This window comes from Thamnophis elegans, chromosome 5 (assembly GCF_009769535.1).
Source record: "Thamnophis elegans isolate rThaEle1 chromosome 5, rThaEle1.pri, whole genome shotgun sequence".
NCBI classification, from domain to species: Eukaryota; Metazoa; Chordata; class Lepidosauria; order Squamata; family Colubridae; genus Thamnophis; species Thamnophis elegans.
The window spans coordinates 76390889-76410371 of record NC_045545.1 but is presented as its reverse complement, the minus strand read 5'-3'; the positions used below and the strand labels follow the sequence as shown (position 1 = coordinate 76410371).

At 36.5% G+C, this 19483-nt stretch overlaps 1 protein-coding gene across 5 annotated transcripts in view; it reads left to right on the top strand.

Annotated features, from left to right (window-relative positions):
* ZMYND8 (zinc finger MYND-type containing 8) overlaps positions 1-19483 on the top strand; it is a 93315-nt gene that overhangs the window by 23210 nt on the left and 50622 nt on the right. For 4 of the 5 annotated variants that reach the window (XM_032217681.1, XM_032217683.1, XM_032217685.1 and 1 more), the window contains one exon: positions 15227-15297. In XM_032217681.1, coding sequence (XP_032073572.1) covers positions 15227-15297 — 71 coding nt within the window. Of the gene's footprint in view, positions 1-11984; positions 12105-15226; positions 15298-19483 lie in introns of those variants that run through there. The other variant, XM_032217682.1, reaches the window with a different exon arrangement.

Below are 19483 nucleotides of genomic sequence, written 5' to 3'. Positions count from 1 at the left end.
GAATGCTTGAATTAAAATGGCTCCCTTAGGTTTTGTTGAAGAAAGATGTGTCTCAAGATCTGCATCTCCAGAGCTACTGCTGACAAAGAAAAGCCTATTTGCATGGACTATCCTTGTGCACATAATGAAACACAGCATCATAAATTCCCCGAAGTTCACCTCTTTAAATTATTTGAATGCTAATTCTTTCTTAGTTCACAAAATATAAATGTCTGCATTGCAGCAAGATGTTTGAGGCAAGAGAGACAGCAGTGTTGTTCCCGGATCAGCCCAATCATGTTGCTCTGTTGAAAGCCTGACCAATAAAAACAGAATAGGTTAAAGATTGACAGATATTATAGCAAGGCTGAGAAAGGCCTTCCAGAAATTTCTCCCATCTTTGTTCCATTTTAAATACAGTACGGAAACTGAGCCAAGCTCAAGTATTCCATAATGTTCATGCTTTTACTAAATACCTTAATCACATTTGATTGCTTATGGTATGTCACATTTAAGAATGGTATGCAAAGAATCACACTCTGCTTTAAGCAAGATGATGCAGGTTTCCTTTACCAAGAGTGACTATGTAAATAGATGAACACTTACTCTCCTGTCCTAATAGAAATGAACTAGAGCATTTGAATATTGATTGTAATTTCACTGAATAACAGCTGAAATAGGCTCCTTTGAAATAATTATTTTGGCACAGTATTCCTTTTTATTTATTTATTTTGGTCAATATAAATTCAATTTACTGTTATGATTTAGCCCTCGGTCTCTTTTTTAAATTAAATATTGCAATAAAATAGCACAGAGTTAAAATACACATGGCTTTCAATCTGTATGTTGATTATTTGAGAACCAAATAGAAATGGGTAAAATAACTTCTAGAAAGTTTTTCACAGTATTTAGTCACTCTTGAAAAGGAAACAGTGCTGTGACCTTCAAAACAAATATCCTACTCTCTCTCTCCCTCCTTCCCTCCCTCCCACGAGTGCTTGCGCACACACACACACACACACACACACACACCACACACTTCTACTTCTACTTCGTTGGTTTTGGAAGAACTTTTTAGAAAATTCTGACACATTTTCACTACAAATACTGTTTGTAAATTTACCTTCATTTTGTATCATCTTTTTTTTTACACTTCAGTTCTCTTTTATTGTAAGATAACCCAGGTTGCAGTGTTTGGTATACACAGACACATGTGTGTGTCTGTGTGTATGCATGCATGTTGTATTGTGTGTATGCATAGAAATAAAATCTCATTAACACCTATCATTCAATATCACTTTTGTACCTCTTCAATAAAGGGACTACATTTGTTTTATACTTGGCAAGAAATTCAACTTATTGTAAAGCAGGTGCCACCTTGCAGGCATATAAGTAAGTAGTAAATAGTCAGTGCCCTGGAGTATGTTGGGCGAAGAATGACAGATTAAAATCTTACATAGCATCTCAGCATTATGGGACAGTTTAGTAGTATCAATTATAATAGGTAATCAGATTGACCATTGGGAGTGAGGGATTCAAAATTTTATCTCTTCTACAGACTGTGCTACATACCACAGATTTTAATACCTTTTGCTATAGACTGCTATTAACAATATTAAGAATCAACCCTAGGAATTACAGTATTTCATACATTTATTTAAAACATGATGCTTTAAGGTAACATTTATGAAACTAGCTAAGAATTCGTTACAAAGCTAGAAGATTTGTTAAACAAGCTATATTTTGGGATTGTGCAATTCCTTTCTGTGAAAACATTTGATTTAAACACACTACTTTCTCCTGGGATTGAAGTGTTGCTATTTTGTTAGCCAAGTGTTGATACATAATTGCCTGATGAATTCTAGTATTTCTGAACATTATTGTACATTTCTTATATTTAAAAAATGGATGACTTAATTTATTATATAGCATTTTGTTCCTTTTGCTTTCACCAGATTAGTCGTTATTTTTAATCTTAAAATACATTAGGCTTTGCAAGAAGAATCAGTTCTTAGAATCTAAGGATTTCCTTAATAAATTAATCTTGGAAATTTTAGTTTATTATTTGGAGATATTTTATTATTGTGTAATGATTTTTTTGCTATTTAACTCTTTTAAAAATTTTACTGCTTAAAAAAGGTCATAGTTATTGAATAAATTGCTACCATTTTAGCCTCTGTATAGGAATGAGGCAATGCAGTGCTGTCAGACGCCATTTTAAGAATCCTGCATAAATAGCATAGCTACCGATGAGTAAGAGACTGTTATAGGTGAGTGCTTATACACAGATGCTCTTTATTCAGTTATGACAAGCAAAATAATATCTCAATTTTATGAAATGCAGTTTTAACAATTTTATTATATGCTTGCTACTTGTACTGTAGAAGCATCAGTTATTTTGAAGATAAAATTGAAGTGCACGTCTTACAGTGTTGAGCGTTGTTTTTATTTTAAAAAGATTTTGCCCAAATGTATGTGTCTTTGATAATAAGTTATTCCATTACTGAAACTACATTATGGCCAGTATTGTCTGGTTGTTTTCTATCATTGGATTTCTTATCTGAATGTCAAGTGTAGCAGTTCATTTACAACTTTTCCTCTCTATAGATAGATTAGGTAAAAAGCATAGGTGTTTCTTCATTTATCCATATGTTAAGTACTGTAATGATGTTGCAGTAAAGAGTAGTCCTTAACATACAGTGTTTTATTTGTGAAAAATGCAATGTTATTTTAAAAAAGCAAACCACAATTCTTTACCAATAAATAATATTTTAGTTATGTAAAATATACACTATAAACATTTTTGATAGCTGGGTTCATTTGTATCATTCAGTACTTAGATATCATCTGAAAAAGGATATGGCAAACTTTTATTTAGCAAAATTCTAAAGTCTTTGTGCAAAAATTTGTTTCATTCTTAAGATGTGAGGCTTTGGAGTGTTGTTTTTTTTAAAAAAACTTCTTGATAAATTCAGAGATAAGTTTGGGGGTGAATATAATTTCAAGTCACTCTATATTGTATTTGGCAAAGGTTTACTAATATAAACATTTATATCTGCTTTCTCAAGAAAATAATACAGTATCAGAAAACAAAGTAAATGTTCTTTGTTATAATATATGTATTATAGGTGTTGTCTACCAGATTTAATAGTATATATGTACAATCCTAATCACTTTCTTAACTGCATTTTAAAGGAAACTGTAAAAAGGTTACTACAATGAATTGGAAGAAAACTATTCAATGTAGGAGATATCAAGATGATGACTTTGATCCTTTAATCCTTCTTGTCTTTTTATATTTACTTTCTGCTAAGAAAAGGTATTGCCAATAATATTAAAGTGCAGCTATTTGGGAAATGTTTCTTTGCCTTATTATCTTTTGGGGACTAATATATTTAAACAGATTATAAATAAATTGTGGGATGGAAAGCACACACTTGAAATCTACTGAATCTAGCAATACAAAATTATCCTAAAATACTAATCTCCTACATGGATATCCTGAACATCCCTCTTTCATTGCCATCAGTGAAAGTATTAAGCAGCTCAGTATATAGTTTGGTAGTTTAGGCAGAAACAACAGTTTTATTGAATTTATGAGATTCTTCCAAAATAAAATAACAGTCATATTTTCCTATTTTTTTTCTGATATTTCCAAATATTTTCACATTGTTTCTAAATTTAAAATCTTACTTTAGATTTATCGGGTTTTCTAAGAAAATTATTTTGATCCATAAAATAAACATTAATTACAAAATTTCCCATTGACAGCTTCATACAGGACACAAGAAAACAGCTTTATATCCTTGTGGAACTCCTTTATTGCATATCAACGCTCAATACAATGCTTTTAGGTTTGAACTTTACTTTTCAAATGGTCTAACATTTTGGAAATTTCTTTAATTTTAAAGAATAAATTACAAAACTAGGTTTGAAAACTTGTGCAATGTGTGTGTTATACATATCTTCATTTCTGTTTCTTTTCTCTCTAAACAAAAAGTAAATATTTGTTTACCTAGCCTTAAAAACTATATAATAAACAACATGTAACATCATGTTACATAATGTTCAGTTACAATGTGATATATTGGAAGAAACCATTTAATTCCAGAGTATCTTGCTCAAAAGAAAAAGATATTTCTCAATTTCCCTCTCCATTATATTGCATCTCATCCCGTGTTCCATTCTACATGTTTTTTAAAAGTTCTTTGATCTGATTTGGAATAATAATTAGATACAATTCTTTTTCAGTCCTCTGGGTGGTATGTGTTTCCTCAATCTCAGGTCCTGTACCAGATGCCTGGAAGTTTGAGGGTCCTCTGCAGTATCCTAGCACTGCACACTTCTGGAGAGATAGCTTTGGATGTTGTTCCTGGAATCTGTTGGAGCCATTGTCCTAGCTTTGGAGTCACTTTGACCTTTACTTTCCACATCTTTTCTAGTTCCTCTGTTAGGCTCTGATACTCCTCCAGCTTTTCATACTTTTTCTTCCTAATATTGCTGTCACTTGGCAGTTCTTCTGCTGCTTCTTTCTACTATGCTGTCTAGTTGATTGCCTGGTACCTGCTGGATCTGTCCATCTGGATTTGGAAGTCCCACAGGAACGTAGTCCTCTTATTCTCCACGGCCTTTTGTGGAATCTCCCATCTGACTTGGGAGTTCCAGTTCACACACTGTACTTATGTTCCTGTATACAATGTCAGCTATTTGGTTATGCCAGTTCAGTATATGCTGTTCCTGCCTATATCTTATAAACTGCCTCTATGTGTTGGACTGTCTCTGAGGTTTCTCTGTACAGTCTACACCTTTGATTCAATTTTGTGCAGTAGATCTTTGCTTCAATGGATGTGGTGCTTAGTGCCTGTTCTTGGGCTGCTATGATCAGTGCCTCAGCATCTTTCGGTCTAACCCAGTCTTGGGTTTCCTAATGTTGGGTACCTCAGCTGTCTGAACTACATGCAATGCCTTGTCTACCCATGGCACGTTTTTGCTTGATCTTCCTCTCATGTCTGCTGCTGTTGCAGACATTTCTCTCATCTTCTGGCTGATGTGCAATTCCTGGGCCATGGGGAGCTTCTGAGTCTTCACATCAGTAACCATGTCTCCCTTTGGCCAGTTCACTGCATAGGCAGGGTATCTGATAGCTGGTAGGGAAATAGGGTGTGCATGTTGATGGTGTGGATCTTATTCTTCCCATTGATTGACTCTTCAGGAATTGTTTTATCCTTGGTGGTACTTGAATGTTGCTGTCTTCTTTGTGATTGTGGGATACTAAAGTACTTGTAGCTACCAGCAGGGCACATAATGTCTGCTATGTGGCCAGCTGAATCAGCCTTAGTTTTATTGCCTCTTTTGTATACCATCCGGTTATAATTCTTCAATCCAAATGACATGCCAATGTCCCCACTGACACAGGCAAGTTGATGTCTCATTCACTCTTAGCGTACACCAGGGGTGTCAAACTTCTGGCCTGTGGGCCAGATGTGTCATGCACTGGCCACGCCCATGCCCAGTTTAGCGAAGGGGGGGAGTCACAATACGTCACATGACACCTCCAAGACGATGCGACCCCTGGCATACAGCTTGAAATCAACCTGCCAAGGCCTTCTATGTTGTGGGGTAGGCTATTTGATTAGTAGTGTTTGCTTACAAGGTTCTTTCATTAACAGCACTGTTTTTCTTTGTGTTTGCCAATTTGGGTGGGAATCCTGCTGCTAGCAGCTGATTCATCTGTGCTGCTAGGCATTCATGCAGTGCTGTTAGTTTCTTTAGTAAGGGTGGATCATGCCCAGGCCAGGTACTGTCCAACTCTTCATGTTTTTGACTTGCTATTGGATATCTGCCACTATGATGGTGATTGGTTCTTGTTCTAGGAGAGTATTGTGGTCTCAGGTCTTGCAGCCCCTTTGCACTGTTGTTATGTGTCTTCTCATTTTCCCATATGTTCTTCTAATACTGTTCACTTTCTCTTCTGTTGTTACTGTGTTGTAACATTGCAGTTGGGAGTACAACATGGAAGGTTCTTTGGAGAACAGGGCATTTATCTTCTTAACCTCTAGTGTGTCTCTTTAGCCTGGTAGTCAGTGCTGTGAGCCTTTGTATAGCAATCTCTCTGGCTTCAGATAGGGTCAGCAACTTCTTTTTTTCCCCAGTAGCATAGCTTATCCTTAATCTTTACACCATTCTGTAGTAGTTCTACCAGCTGATTAACTTCTCTCCAAGTTGCCCTGATTTTAGTCTCCAATCTCATTTTCCAGGGGGATTATGCACTGCTGTTCTTCTGGTTGTGTAACCAAACGTCTCCCCAGGATTATAGCAACTGTAGTATATATCAGTTCATTGCATTGATTTACAGTGGTAGTAGGGATTGTTTTGAGGGTTCTACTAGCATCTACAGGCTACTTTCTGATGGTATATTGCTGCTAAGCCCAGGTAATTGGTTTTGAGTGTTGATTGTAGCTAGTTTATTTATTGTCTTATGCCATATACCAGCTGCTGTTCTCTGTAATGGAGGGAGTGGCAGTGATGTTCCAGCTTCAGCTGTTTGGCTGCATAGCCAGTTGTTCTTCCAGATCTTCTTGACTCTGGGATATAATGTGTAGTTTGTCTATCTCCAGTGGTGAGACAGCTTCCTGTTTAATAGAAGAGAATATTTGTAGCTTACAGTTGAATTGTGAGTCTTTGGTTGCTCTCTGATTGTTTTCTTACAGTTGTCTCATTACCAAACTAGATAACATCAGTGCTAGTAGGGAGCGAGGTTTGCTCTCATTTTATATTTATAGGTAGTCCTCAACTTACAACCATTTGTTTAGTGAACATTTGAAGTTACAATGGCACTGAAAATTGTGACTTCTTACATGTATGGTTGTTGCAGCATCCCCACATGGTCATGTGATTAAAATTCAGGTGCTTGGCAACTAGCATGTATTTATGACAGTTGAACTGTCCTCTGGTCATGTGATCACCATTTGTGATCTTCCAGAAAGCAATAAATCAATGAGGGAAGCCAAGTTTGTTTAATGACCACATGATTCGTTTAACAACTACAGTGATTTGCTTAACTGTTGCAAAAAAGGTCATGAAATGGGTTACAATTCACTTAGCAGTGGAAATTTTGGTCTCAATTGTCATACGTTGAGGACTGTCTGTAGTGGCTTGCCCTGTCAGTGTTGGTGGAAGTGTTTTGGTAGTTCCTTAATTGGGCTGTTTACCTTTACCTTGTTTAGCAGTTCCTTGATTGGGGTATTGTTTGCTTCTTGATTGTTGGTCTAATGTTAATTTTGGTATTCATTTCTGCTCCTCTGGTGTTGATTGCTGGTAAGGAGGTATTTGGGGCTTTTTTGTTTTCTTTTTGGCTTTTTGATTGTCTTTTTTGAACGGTATGTTTGTTGTTTATCTCTATGTGCTTGTTGATGGTCAATTTGGCTGAGTGCCGGGTTTCCAGGAATTCTCTAGCGGTTTTTGGACTTGGCTTGGTCTAGGATGCTCACAGTTTTCTAGTTAAAACTATATTTAAGTCTGTCCATGTGTTGTGACAGTAAAGAATTTTCATCATGTCTTCTGACTGCTAGTTGGTGTTCCTGCATCGTTTATGCTAGTCTTCTGCTTGTTTGTCCTACAGAGTGGCTGTTGCATTCCTTAACATTGTATGTTGTAGATGATTTCCGTTTTTTGTTCTGGGGCTGCTGAGATTTTTGGTTTACTTCAGATGTTTTGGAGGGCTTTAATTGATTTGCGTACTATAGTGATGCCATGCAGTTGTAATAGTCAGTTGGTGGTTTTTGAGAGGTTTTTAATATATGGCAGTGTTATCTTTTTCACAGCTTGCATTGGTTGTGCTATATTGAATTGAGTGGTCAGGTACAATTTGATAAAGTTAGGTGGATATCTATTTTGTTGGAAGATGCTATGTAGATGATTTATTTCTTTTTCAGATGTTCCGGGTTCCTAAAGTAGTGGAGCACCTGATTGGTATCAGTAGTTTTACTATAGACTTGTGTTTCTAATTTGCCATCAGTGCATCTGCTGATGAGGATATCCAGGAAGGGTAGTATATTGTTGTTTTCTTCTTCCTTTGTGAATTTTTATTCCTTTGAAGATGATGTTGATGGTTTTGTGTTTGTTCTCTAGTTGGTTCTTCTATTAGGACAAAGATGTTATCCGCACACCTGATCCATACTTTAGATTGTATGTATGGGAATGCTATTGATTTCAAGCATTGCATTATGGTCTTTGCTATTAGTCCTGAAAGTGGTGATCCCGTGGATGTTCCTTTGATTTCTGGATATAGTTGTCCATTGAACTGGAAGTACATAGTTAGGCAAAGATTGATAAGATCCACGATTCTGGGTATTTAAATCTTGATATATTTGGTTAGGTCTGTTGTGTTGTGTAGTAGTGCTCTTATGGATTCTTTGGCTAATTCTGGGTCTCTGGATGTAAAAAGTGCTGTGACATCAAGTGAGATGCTGATTTATCTATTGTCACATCTCTGATTCTTTGAAGACACGACATTTGCTTCCCTTTGTGAGGTGTCCAGACTTTTTTGTTAATTCTTTGGTGATGTTGTAGGTTGGGGTCCATGATAATGATACATTTGGACAAAGAGGTATATCTGGCTTGCACATTTTTGGGCATCCATGGAAGCATGGGAGGACAGGTTCACTACTTTTCCTCTGCCACTGGTCATTGGTGACTTTATCTTCCTTGATGAGGTTGCTGTGAATTCTCTTAATCCAGTTCTCTATAGTTTTTGTATTAGATTTGTGTTCTTTGTCTTCTACTAATTCTTTCACTTTTTGTATAAATTATGATCTGCCCATGATACCAATGGATCAACCTTTGTCTGCTGGTAGGATGAAGAATACTTTATTTTGGTAGTTGGTTTTTTTCTCATCTTCTGGTCTGTGATATAATTTGCCTGATTCTTTCTTGGGTCTCTATGGAAAACCATTTCTATTAACACTGACAAGGCAAGTCACTAGAATATAAAATGACATCAAATCTCATTCCTTACTAGCACTAATGATGTTATCTAGTTTGGTAATAAGATATCTGCAAGAAAACAATCTCAGAGAGCAGCAAGAAGCCCAAGGCTTCCTCTTCAGTACATTGAAGAGTTGAGTAACTAGCTGCTTCTGAGTTAGTATGGATATGAGTCTTCTGTTGATCCATAATTCCCTCCTATGCTTCAAATATCCTCTACAATTAGGTTTACTGTTGTAGTAGTATTTCATCACTTCTGAGTTCTCTTGTCTCTTTCATGTATGGTTTGTTCCAGTAGCCCATTTATCGTTATTGTTCTAAGTTCCCCAGCATTTGATGTAGACCTTGTTAATTCAGCTGATGTCTAATTATAGTTCTTAGTCCATGTCACTCCCATATTCGAGGTAGGCAGGTAAGCGTTAGGGAACCTTTGCCCAAAGACCAGACAGGATTCAAAAGCGTCACACTACCCATACCTGCCCCCCCCCCAAAAAAAAAACATATTTTGGAGAGTCTGATAAACCAGAGGTGGGTTCCTATCAGTTCGGCCTGATTTGGCTGAACCAGTAGTAGCATGCTGGCCTGGGTCACAGCGACCGGCAGCAACCCAGGCTAGATATGCCTCCAAACTGATTCCCCGGTCACTGCTGTCGCCATCTTTTTTTTTAGTTCTGAACATGTGCAGAGCAATTTCTATTGCATTGCACATACAAACACAGTGTGCATCCAGCATGCACAAGCAAAACGGCAGTAATGCCAGCTAGAACCCAACCATGTGATAACCCATTTAAACTTCCTTAGCTCTAGTCAACTTAGTTACCAAATATAAAACAGATGCGAAACCGATTCTGGTCCTGCATTCATTTTGTTATATTATGAAATATTTGTTTTGATAGTTGAAAATGGCATGTATTATCTCTGTAAAAAGAGTTGAATGACTCTGTAAAATATGAGAATTTTCATAATTTTGAACACTGTAGGAGGTAAAAGGAGTAGATTCAGGCAGAAATAATTTTTTCTATCTAATTATACCAGTCCCCCTCTCCAAAGCACACACTATTTTAAGTAAGAAATATTTAGAGATATCAGAAATTAATTTAGAATATATCACACACTTTATAAAAGAATGCTAATAGATAGTTTCTGTATCCAAGAAGTTTGGATGCCCATACAAACCAGTAATCTCTTAAAAAGTGGATTATGGAAAGCAAAAAAAAAATTCTTTTTCCATGAATCTATGGAATCTTCCATAGATTGATAGTGTTTATAATTTAACATATTAATGAACAATCTCATAATTGTTTAAAACTGTGAATAAAACTATTTTATGTGGGATGATATAATGTGAAACAAACTGTTCTTTGTAGAAGAATCCTGAATGTTACTTTGATTACAGAATACCAAGTGAAGTAATAATGACTTCAGTTGTAAAATGATATGCTCTAACCCAGCAGTCCCAAACCTTTTTGGTACCACCAACCGATTTCATGGAAGATGGGAGAAGGATGGTTTCAATTTTGCTTGCTTGCCTGCCGCTCATCTCCAGTTGTGTGCCTCAGTTCCTAACAGGCCACAGGGTTAGGGACCTCTGCTCTAAACAAAGTAATTCTAATACACTGTGTAATACCATTTAGTCATTTTTATGCTATTTGTACAAAAATTGGGGGCTATAATAGATAGTTTATTAGCAGTATTGGTTAAATATGCTATAACATTAAAAACATAGTAGAAAGGGTAATGAAAATAGAACCATATTTGTCCTTGGTGTTATATTGGGAGTTTGTTTGGACTTGCAGAATGATGTTTCCAAGAATTAGAGAAAGCGTCTCTTCTCTTAACCATTGTTTTATTTTTGTTCAGAACCAGATTTTGTGTAAAAGTCCTGGATGTGATAGCCTAGGGTTCTCCATTACATATGAAAGAGAAATTGAACATCTTAAAAGCGGGAAAATAATAATTTCTGAAGTCATAGGCAGAGGAACAGCTTGACTTCAAAAGTTGTGGAAGCTTCATCATTGCAGGCTTTCAAGAAGAGATTGGGCTGCCATTTATCAGAAATGGTATAAGGCAGTGATGGCTAACCTATTAGTTGTTGGGTGCCAAAAATGTGAGGGCAAGCACATGATACCATGTGTGTGTGCTGGCACTTATAATGCAAAGCGCCTCCCATGTGCGCACAACCCCCCCACGTGCGCTGCATTACGAACTTCTGCTAGGCCCGTCGGGCCTGTTTTTCACCCTCACCAGGCTCCGGAGGCTTTCCTGAAGCCTGAGGAGGGTGAAAATGACCTCCCCCAGCCTCTGGAAGCCCTCCAGAAGCCAGAAATGGATCATTTCTGAACTTCTGGTTGGCCCCTTGGGCCCGTTTTTCACCCTTCCTGGGCTCCAGAGGCTTTCCTGAAGCTTGGGAAGAGCAAAAAAGCCTCCCCGGGCCCTCCGGAAGGCCAAAAATCAGCTGGCCAGCGTGTGCATGCACGCTGGAGCTGATGGCTCATGTGCTGGCTGATATGGCTCTGTCGTGCCATAGGTTTGCCATCATGGGTCTAGGGTCTCCTGCTTGGATGGGGGGTTGGACTAGGTGACCTACAAGGTACCTTCCAACTCTGCTAATCTGTTATTTTGAGTTTCCCAAAAACATTCAACTAATCCTGAGTAGAGAATTCTAGTTTTTTTTATTAAATGCAGCAAATTAGTTTTTATGACATGATTTTTAATATACCTGCTATGTGCTACTGCTGTGTTTTTAATCACTTTACTGTGTAAATGTTTCTGTTCATGACATTTAGACAATTTTATCAGGCACATAGACATTTTCCAATTATGTTTTCTAATACTTGAGCTTCCCCAAACCTTCAATATCAATTAACAGTTGATATTTCTAGCTATTTCTTTTAAGTTCAAATGATCTGGAAAGCAGGTTGCTAAAGGTTAAAATTTATTTTTTATTTGTTTTTCAACTTAGATTTGTAGATTTTTACACTATAGATAGTGTAGATGAATTTGATGACTCCAGATGACTAGAGAGGAGCAGAAGTTGTCTCTGTCTTCAAAAAAGGGGTAAAGGAAGATCCAGCAAGTATAACAGAGCTATCAGTCTGACATCGATACCTGTGAAGCTTCAAATCATAAGGAATCAATCTGTAAGCACCATAAAAACTATTTGTTAATAACACAGAACCCAGCATGGGTTTTTCAAGAGACATCTTGCCAGTTCCAAAAATTCAGCAAAGTGTTTGAAAAAAATATCTGATGACATACTGATTAGCAAGCTACTGAAGTGTGGACTGGATGGAATGAGTGGAAAAATAACTGGCTCTGAAACAGTACTCAAAGAGTGCTTCTCAAAGGCCATCACCGAGAGATACTAATTGGCGTACTACAAAGTACAATTCTTGGTCCTTTGTTGTTAAATATTTTCATTAAGAGGCAGAGAAAATACTTTTCAGACTTGCAGAAGATCTAATTTTGGAAGAATAGCCAATACCCTAAACGTATTTCAAAACGATCTTGATAATTTTGCAAGTAACAATGAAATTTAAGATACAGGTGCAAAATTTGCTTAAGGATGAAAAAATCAAATGCTCAGGTATACCTGGGGAAGCCTGACTTGACAATTGTATCGGTGAAAGCTTTAATTAAAACCAGCAGTGCGATTGGCTCCAAGGAAATAAAATTGTTGCTGTTATCATCATTATTTATTACATTTTGAGGCCACCTGATTCCAGAACAAGACTGGGCAGCTTGCATTTAAAATCAGGAATCAATAACCATAAAGCAGTCCATATACCATAAAACATGGTTCACAGTAGTTCCATGGCCACCCTATCCCACGACCTGTTAGCCCCTATCTCAAATATTGTATTTTATTTGTTATATGTGATGTTAAAAAAGATTAAGAGAACTTGAAACAAGTTTACAGAAGGGCAGTGAAGATTATCAAGTGACTAGAAATTAAATGTGAAATGTGATTGAATGAGCGGAGAGTGTCTGTGCCTTCAAAAATAGGTGATTTGGGGGATAGGATAGTCATCAAATAGCTGAAAAGATGTCACATAGAAAAAATAATGCACAACACACAGAAATTAAGTTACAGGAAAATAGATTCTGACTGAATATTAGGAAAAGTTTTGTAGCAGTAATAATTTGATACTAGCTATACAGCTGGGTGATCTATAGCCATACATTAAAACCTCTGTCTTTAATTTAGTATGGGATGTTTTAATTTGAATTCTTGTACCAACAAGAGTTTGAACTTGTTGGCCTTAATGGCTCCTTCCAGTACTAGAATTCTATGATTCTAATGAATGAAGGAAATTATACGTGTCCCAGGATAATGTTGCAGGATCCAATCTGAGTCGGTCACCATACCCAGAGGTTTAGTCGCTTTCAGACTCAAGCTGGAGTCCATCCTCAGAGAACAACTCTCTACCAAAAAGTGTGCTTTGGGCTATTTTATGTGTTGTATTTATGTGGTGCCTGGTTGTGTGTGGCTTTTTAGTTGTTGGGTTTTGATGGCTGACATTTATGTATTAGACTATTGTTTCCTTGTGCTGCCAAGTCCTTGGCTCCTAAGTACCTGATAAGCTGGTGGTAAATCTATTATTCTAAATTAAACATTTTTGGGCAGTACTTTTGTGTCAATTTAAATATTAAAAGTAGTGACCATAGAATTTCAGTGGTGTTCTTGAGTTAATATAAAAAGTTATCTAGAGTTTGGACTGAATGTATATTGATGTTCAAGGTAGTAAAACTAAAAGCTCTGAAACATATCTTATCTGACTGGGTAAAAGTGTTTCAGAATGGCAAATAGAGTTTAATATGAGCAACTGTAAAACAGTGTATGTTTGCACAAAATAGGCAAGCTTTAAGCATACATTAGTAGGATCTGAATTTATTTTCTGCCTCATATTTTATATAGCTCAACATGACATATATAATGCTTCCTCATCATATTTTCCCCACAATAATCCTGTGAAGAAGTCGGCTAAAATAGAATAACTAACCCAAAGCCACCCAGCCTGTTCTGGTATGGACAACATTATCATTTCTCTGGAATTGTGCCCTTACAAATGAGATATCCATATCATCTGATTTCAGCTTCAATGTATTATCTATTATGCAATTTAATATTTATTTATTCAAAGGAGATAGAACATTTCCTGAAAATGTTATCAGCACAGTGATAATCACCTCCCCTAGTGTTATATAATGGTAGCCAATATGTATCTTTTAAAAAGGGAAATTAGACAAGTTTATCAGGCTATCCATATTCCTTTGATGACTCTTTACTCCCTTATAAACATATCCAGAATATGTTAAGTTTTTGGAAAGTGTGCATTAATAATACTTTCACTGCTTTTCTGTCTCTAGTTAAGAATTAAATAGAGCTTTTCAGTGAGCTTTTCTTTTTGAACATTTCTTTTTGTTTTACTGTGAAAAAAAATGTAAATTACAGTCTTGATCTTTGAAGGAAAAAGTTACTTCCACAATTATAAATTGTACATCACTAAAAGCAACACAAAGAAAGCTGGATCACGATACAGTCCTTATTGTTTTGTCTTCTCCCAAAGATGCTTCTTCAAGAGGCAATTGGACTTTTTTTTCTTTTCTTTGAAGACGTTGAAGATGTGTTGACGCAAAAATCTAAAGCAGTGGTTCTCAACCCGTGGGTCGGGACCCCTTTGGGGGTCGAACGACGCTTTCACAGGGGTCACCTAAGACCATAGGAAAACACATATTTTTGAAAAAAATATGGAAAACATAAAATAATTTTATGGTTGGGGGTCACCACAACATGAGGAACTATATTAAAGGGTCACGGCATTAGGAAGGTTGAGACCCACTGATCTAAAGTATAGGTATTGACTCCACTGTCTTCCTTTTTTTCTGTGTCATCAGGGTCACCTGTGTACTGATGACACAGATAAACTTCCAAGTGGCCTTAACAACTTGCTAAAAGAATGCAAATGACCAGATGTCTGCAAGGAATATAAATCCTTCCTTTCCCCACCATCCAGTCAAAACTGAAGAAGCTTCTTGGATGACAAGTGAAATGTCTTCAAAGGAAAAAAAAAAACCAGTTGCCTCTTGAAAAAGCATCTTTGGGAGAACCATGACCTGGATAACTGAGAATATCCATAGACATGATGTGTCTTCTCTCTCATTTTTAAACTGTAATGAATATAAATATGTGAACATCAAATGAATATAAATATGCAATGAATATAAACATGTGAACATCAAAATCTCTCTATTCTTACAGCTTGGCTGAAGAAGAAATAAAAACAGAGCAGGACGTAGTGGAAGGGATGGATATCTCCACTCGATCCAAAGGTGTGTAAAAACATTCTAAGCATGAATTTTTGCCTGGTACTAAGGATAAAAAACAGTTTTGTGCCTGCTTCTTACAACCATTCACCTGATTCTTTTATTCCTTGAGGCTTTTGATGCCAATAAAAAACTATGAGTACTGCTTAACATCGATATATTTAGATACATTTTCCTTTGCTTGTGTACATAATTGTCTAAATATGTAATTAACTTATTTTGTATTTTATTTTACTGAAATTTAATAAGGCAAATTTGAAGAGCCGTGGTTAGTGGTTAGAATGCAGTATTATAGTTAACACTGCCCATAGCCTGGAGTTCAATCCTGACCGACTCAAGGTTGACTTAGATCTATCCTTCTAAGGTCAGTAAAATGAGGACCCAGATTGTTGGGGACTACATGCTGACATTTATAAACTGCTCAGAGAGCACGGTAAAGCACTATGGAGTTGTATGTAAGTCTTAAGTGCTATTGCTATGTTTTTCAAAGTTTTATTTTGCCTTTCCTTATATTGATTTCCTGAAACACACTGTCCCTTAAACCACATTTGACTAGATCCATACCATTAACTGTTAGGAATATAATCTAACGGTTGGGTTGGCAATATATAAATATGTAACAATGCTGTACCTGTTTCTTTAAATCATGCTGTAAATGTGATTGGTTGCTGTTTCCTCAATTGGCCATAAGATGGAGCCAGAATCACTGTTAGATGCTGATCTGATCTGAGTGTTTGGAAGCTGGCTATTAGAAATGTCGTATAATGATCAGCATGAGCTATTGTAAGTTTTGCAACTGCTAACAAACTGTTTGTATGATTATAGACTATGTTATTTGGATTATCCCTTAACTGAAAGACTGACTGTCTTAACCGTGTATGACTTGGACTGTTTGATGGACTCTGATACCTCTATTTCCACGAAAGTAAAAGCCTATTTAAACTGCAGTGTCTCTGTATGCTGGTTTGTGTGTTCTCCAACACCACTCTCACAATGCTTCTCTGAACGCACTCGCTCTCCCAACGGGGAGCTTACCTAACACTGGTTATGGGCCCAGGTTATACCAGACGTAGCTAAAGGAGAGTTAGTTGATATGCAATACCGCATACAGACAGCTATTTCATTAGTGATTGTTACTATCCTGGAGAAGATGGCGAGCGACCCATCAACAAGCCTATCGATGATAACCTGGTTGGATGGAACAAACTATGTTTCCTGGTCTATGACGTGCAGTCTACTCCTGCATAGGGAAGGTTTGTGGAATGCGGTACAGAATCCACCGGATGTAACTGCTTGGAATCCAGATGATGATGATGATGCCAAGAAGATAGCAGATTTTCAGCAATGCAACGAATGGGCATTGTGTATAATTGGTCTAACACTGAATGACCAACAATTAGTACATATTCGTGGAGAAAATTCTGCTGCAAGATGTTGGGAGAATTTGAAGAGGATTTATGTACATGACACTATGAAAGGGGTTTTCCAGGAGCTACATGAAAAAAACCTATTTTTTTCTGACCTACATCAAGTTTATATCATACTCTCCTCACTGGATGAGAGTTATGATGTTTTTGTATCTTCTCTTGAAGTCCTATCCTGAAATGAACTAACATTGACTGACATAACTGCACGACCGTTGGAAGAGTCAAGAAGAAGGATGGAAAGAGAACAACTGAGAGAGAAACCACCACAACATGAGGAGTCACCTTATACTGCCTAGACTGTTCGAAAATGTTTTTCTTGTGGGGCTAAGGGACATATAGCTAGATTCTGTACAAAGGCAAAACAACAGAATGCCGGAAGAGCTAGAAAAAATGCTAATGTCAACTTAGCTATGTCTACTTTGGCTATGTCTAGCAATGTACCTGTAAACCATGATTTGTGGGTTGTTGATAGTGGAGCATTACAGTGCATTGCTAGAGATGGAAAAAGGTTTGTAAAAATGACCACGAGCAAGGAACATGTATTTTTGGCAAATGGATGGAAGGTGAGGGCATCTGGTGAAGGTAACACATATTGTTCATTCCTAAATGAGCAGTTACCAATGTTATGTGTACCTAACCTGAAATTCAACTTACTATCGGTTAGGGCTCTGGTTAACATTGGTTATGTGATAACCTTTAGGGGAGATATGTGTATTATTGAAAAGAAGAGTAACAGGGTTACTGCTACTTTAAAAAACGGTTTGTATGTTATACCAGATGGCCAGATGGCTAACACAGCTTATCATAATGTTAAACCCCTGATGAATGTATACATTTACTTCATAGACGCCTCCTCAATGGCCTGCAAAGTTACCTCCTCTGCAGGATTTTGCCTGGCCATGGCACTTCCTCTTCTTGACATTCTTCCCATGTCTACTGCTGTCTCAGACATTCTCATTTTGGTGCCATCTTACTGATATACTCCTGGATGCTCTGGATTTCATCCTAGTGGTTTTGACACTCACCAGACCCCTCCTGCACCCCTTTCTGGCTGGTGTCCATTCTTTGGGTGTTGGACTTGGGATGGAAGCCTTGATACATTGTGAGAAACTTCAGGATCTTAAAATCAGTAGGCTTCACATCCTGCTTTTGGTCAGCTCAAGTTATTTTTATAGCCATTTGTCTAACTACCTTAGTGAGGAAAGATAAAATGATAATTCAGTATTTACTCTCTCTTCATGCTATTGTGCGCATTTGATATAAGCCATGACGCACTTTGCTGCAAGAGCATGCTTGAACTTAATTGGAGTTTTGTTTGGTCTGTTTGCTGCAGTTTTTGTTTTGCACTTCAAATGTGAAAAATTACTTTTCTGATCTTGGCTGTGTGTATGGCTCATGAATAATTTTTTGTTCTGTGCTATATACTGTGTACTATAAATAATGTAAGGTAATTTCATTCAAGATGTCAATGCTGACAGCCAGGCAGAGAGAGGTGTTTTTGGTGTGTTTCCAAAGTTTTTCTTTCCTTTTGGTAATTGATTCCTCTACACAAACAGAAAGAAACTGCTAATATTCTTCTTTTTTTTTACTTGTTGGTAGAAACCAGCCATGGTAGAAGGAATGTAATCTGTATTTGAATCTTTACACATGTAAAGAGATAATCCATGTTCCTGACCATCTGCAAGATTAGGTGGACAACAAGCAAATCAGAAACTGAAGTTTTGTTTTAAAACATAGTTATAGGAAGCCTCTAGTAGACTAACTGTAATTAATTTTATATATTCTGCCATGGAAGAGGCAATTAATTGAACAGGTTGTGTCTTGTGTGCCAGATGAATGCAGTTTAAGTCTCCTCATAATCCTTTCAATTAAAATACAAATTATTGTATTTTATTTAAAAATAAATTATTATTTTTAGTTGAAAGAAAACTAAGGGGAAGTCTACCACATCTTTAATTAGTAGCCACATTATTTCATTTATTTGGAATGGTTGTAACTCACATGTGGGATTTTGTTTTGTCTCAAAGGTGCTGGTCCAGGATATGGACTTGAATTCCCAATCACATTATTCTGTTTTGTTTGAAAAAAAATGTATTATGAAAAATACATATTATCCATTTTATGTATTTTGATTACTGTATTTATTTACATTGCTCCAGATGTTACTAACATAATAAGACGTTGGGAAATATTGTGGTTTAAAAACACACAAACTAAAGAAATCCAGTCATTGTCTTTTTTCTTATGGGAAAGGATTTGGAGCTTGTTGTTCCAGTTCCACAAGAGGCCAGGAGGTCTAATTGTTTACAGTTTTAAAATTGGGCAAAGAGTAAGGATTTGCATGTAGTGATTTCTCCTTGCATACTTCTACACTCTGTATTAGACTATTTTTGCAAGTTCTTAAATTTACAGGTGAAGGGTTTCTGGTCATTAATTTCTGTTCATAGTAATAGAACTAATTGTCTCTGGTAATGTAGGAATAATAATTTAAAATGGAATATTATTGAGTATTTTGAGGAAACATTCTAAATAAAGAATTATTACATTGGACAGTATCAGAATTCCAATCTAATAATTTACCTGCGTTAAAACAGTTTCATGAAGTCACTATGTTTTGTTTAGTGTTTTTAGTCTGAATTAAACTGAATTAAATTATTTTAGTCATGTGAACCTGCCCCTTAGCTATTCAGTTAAAATAGAAACTGTTAGGTGTTTTGGTACTTTTATATATATCATGTTTATAGTTAAATGAGGAATGTGCCTGT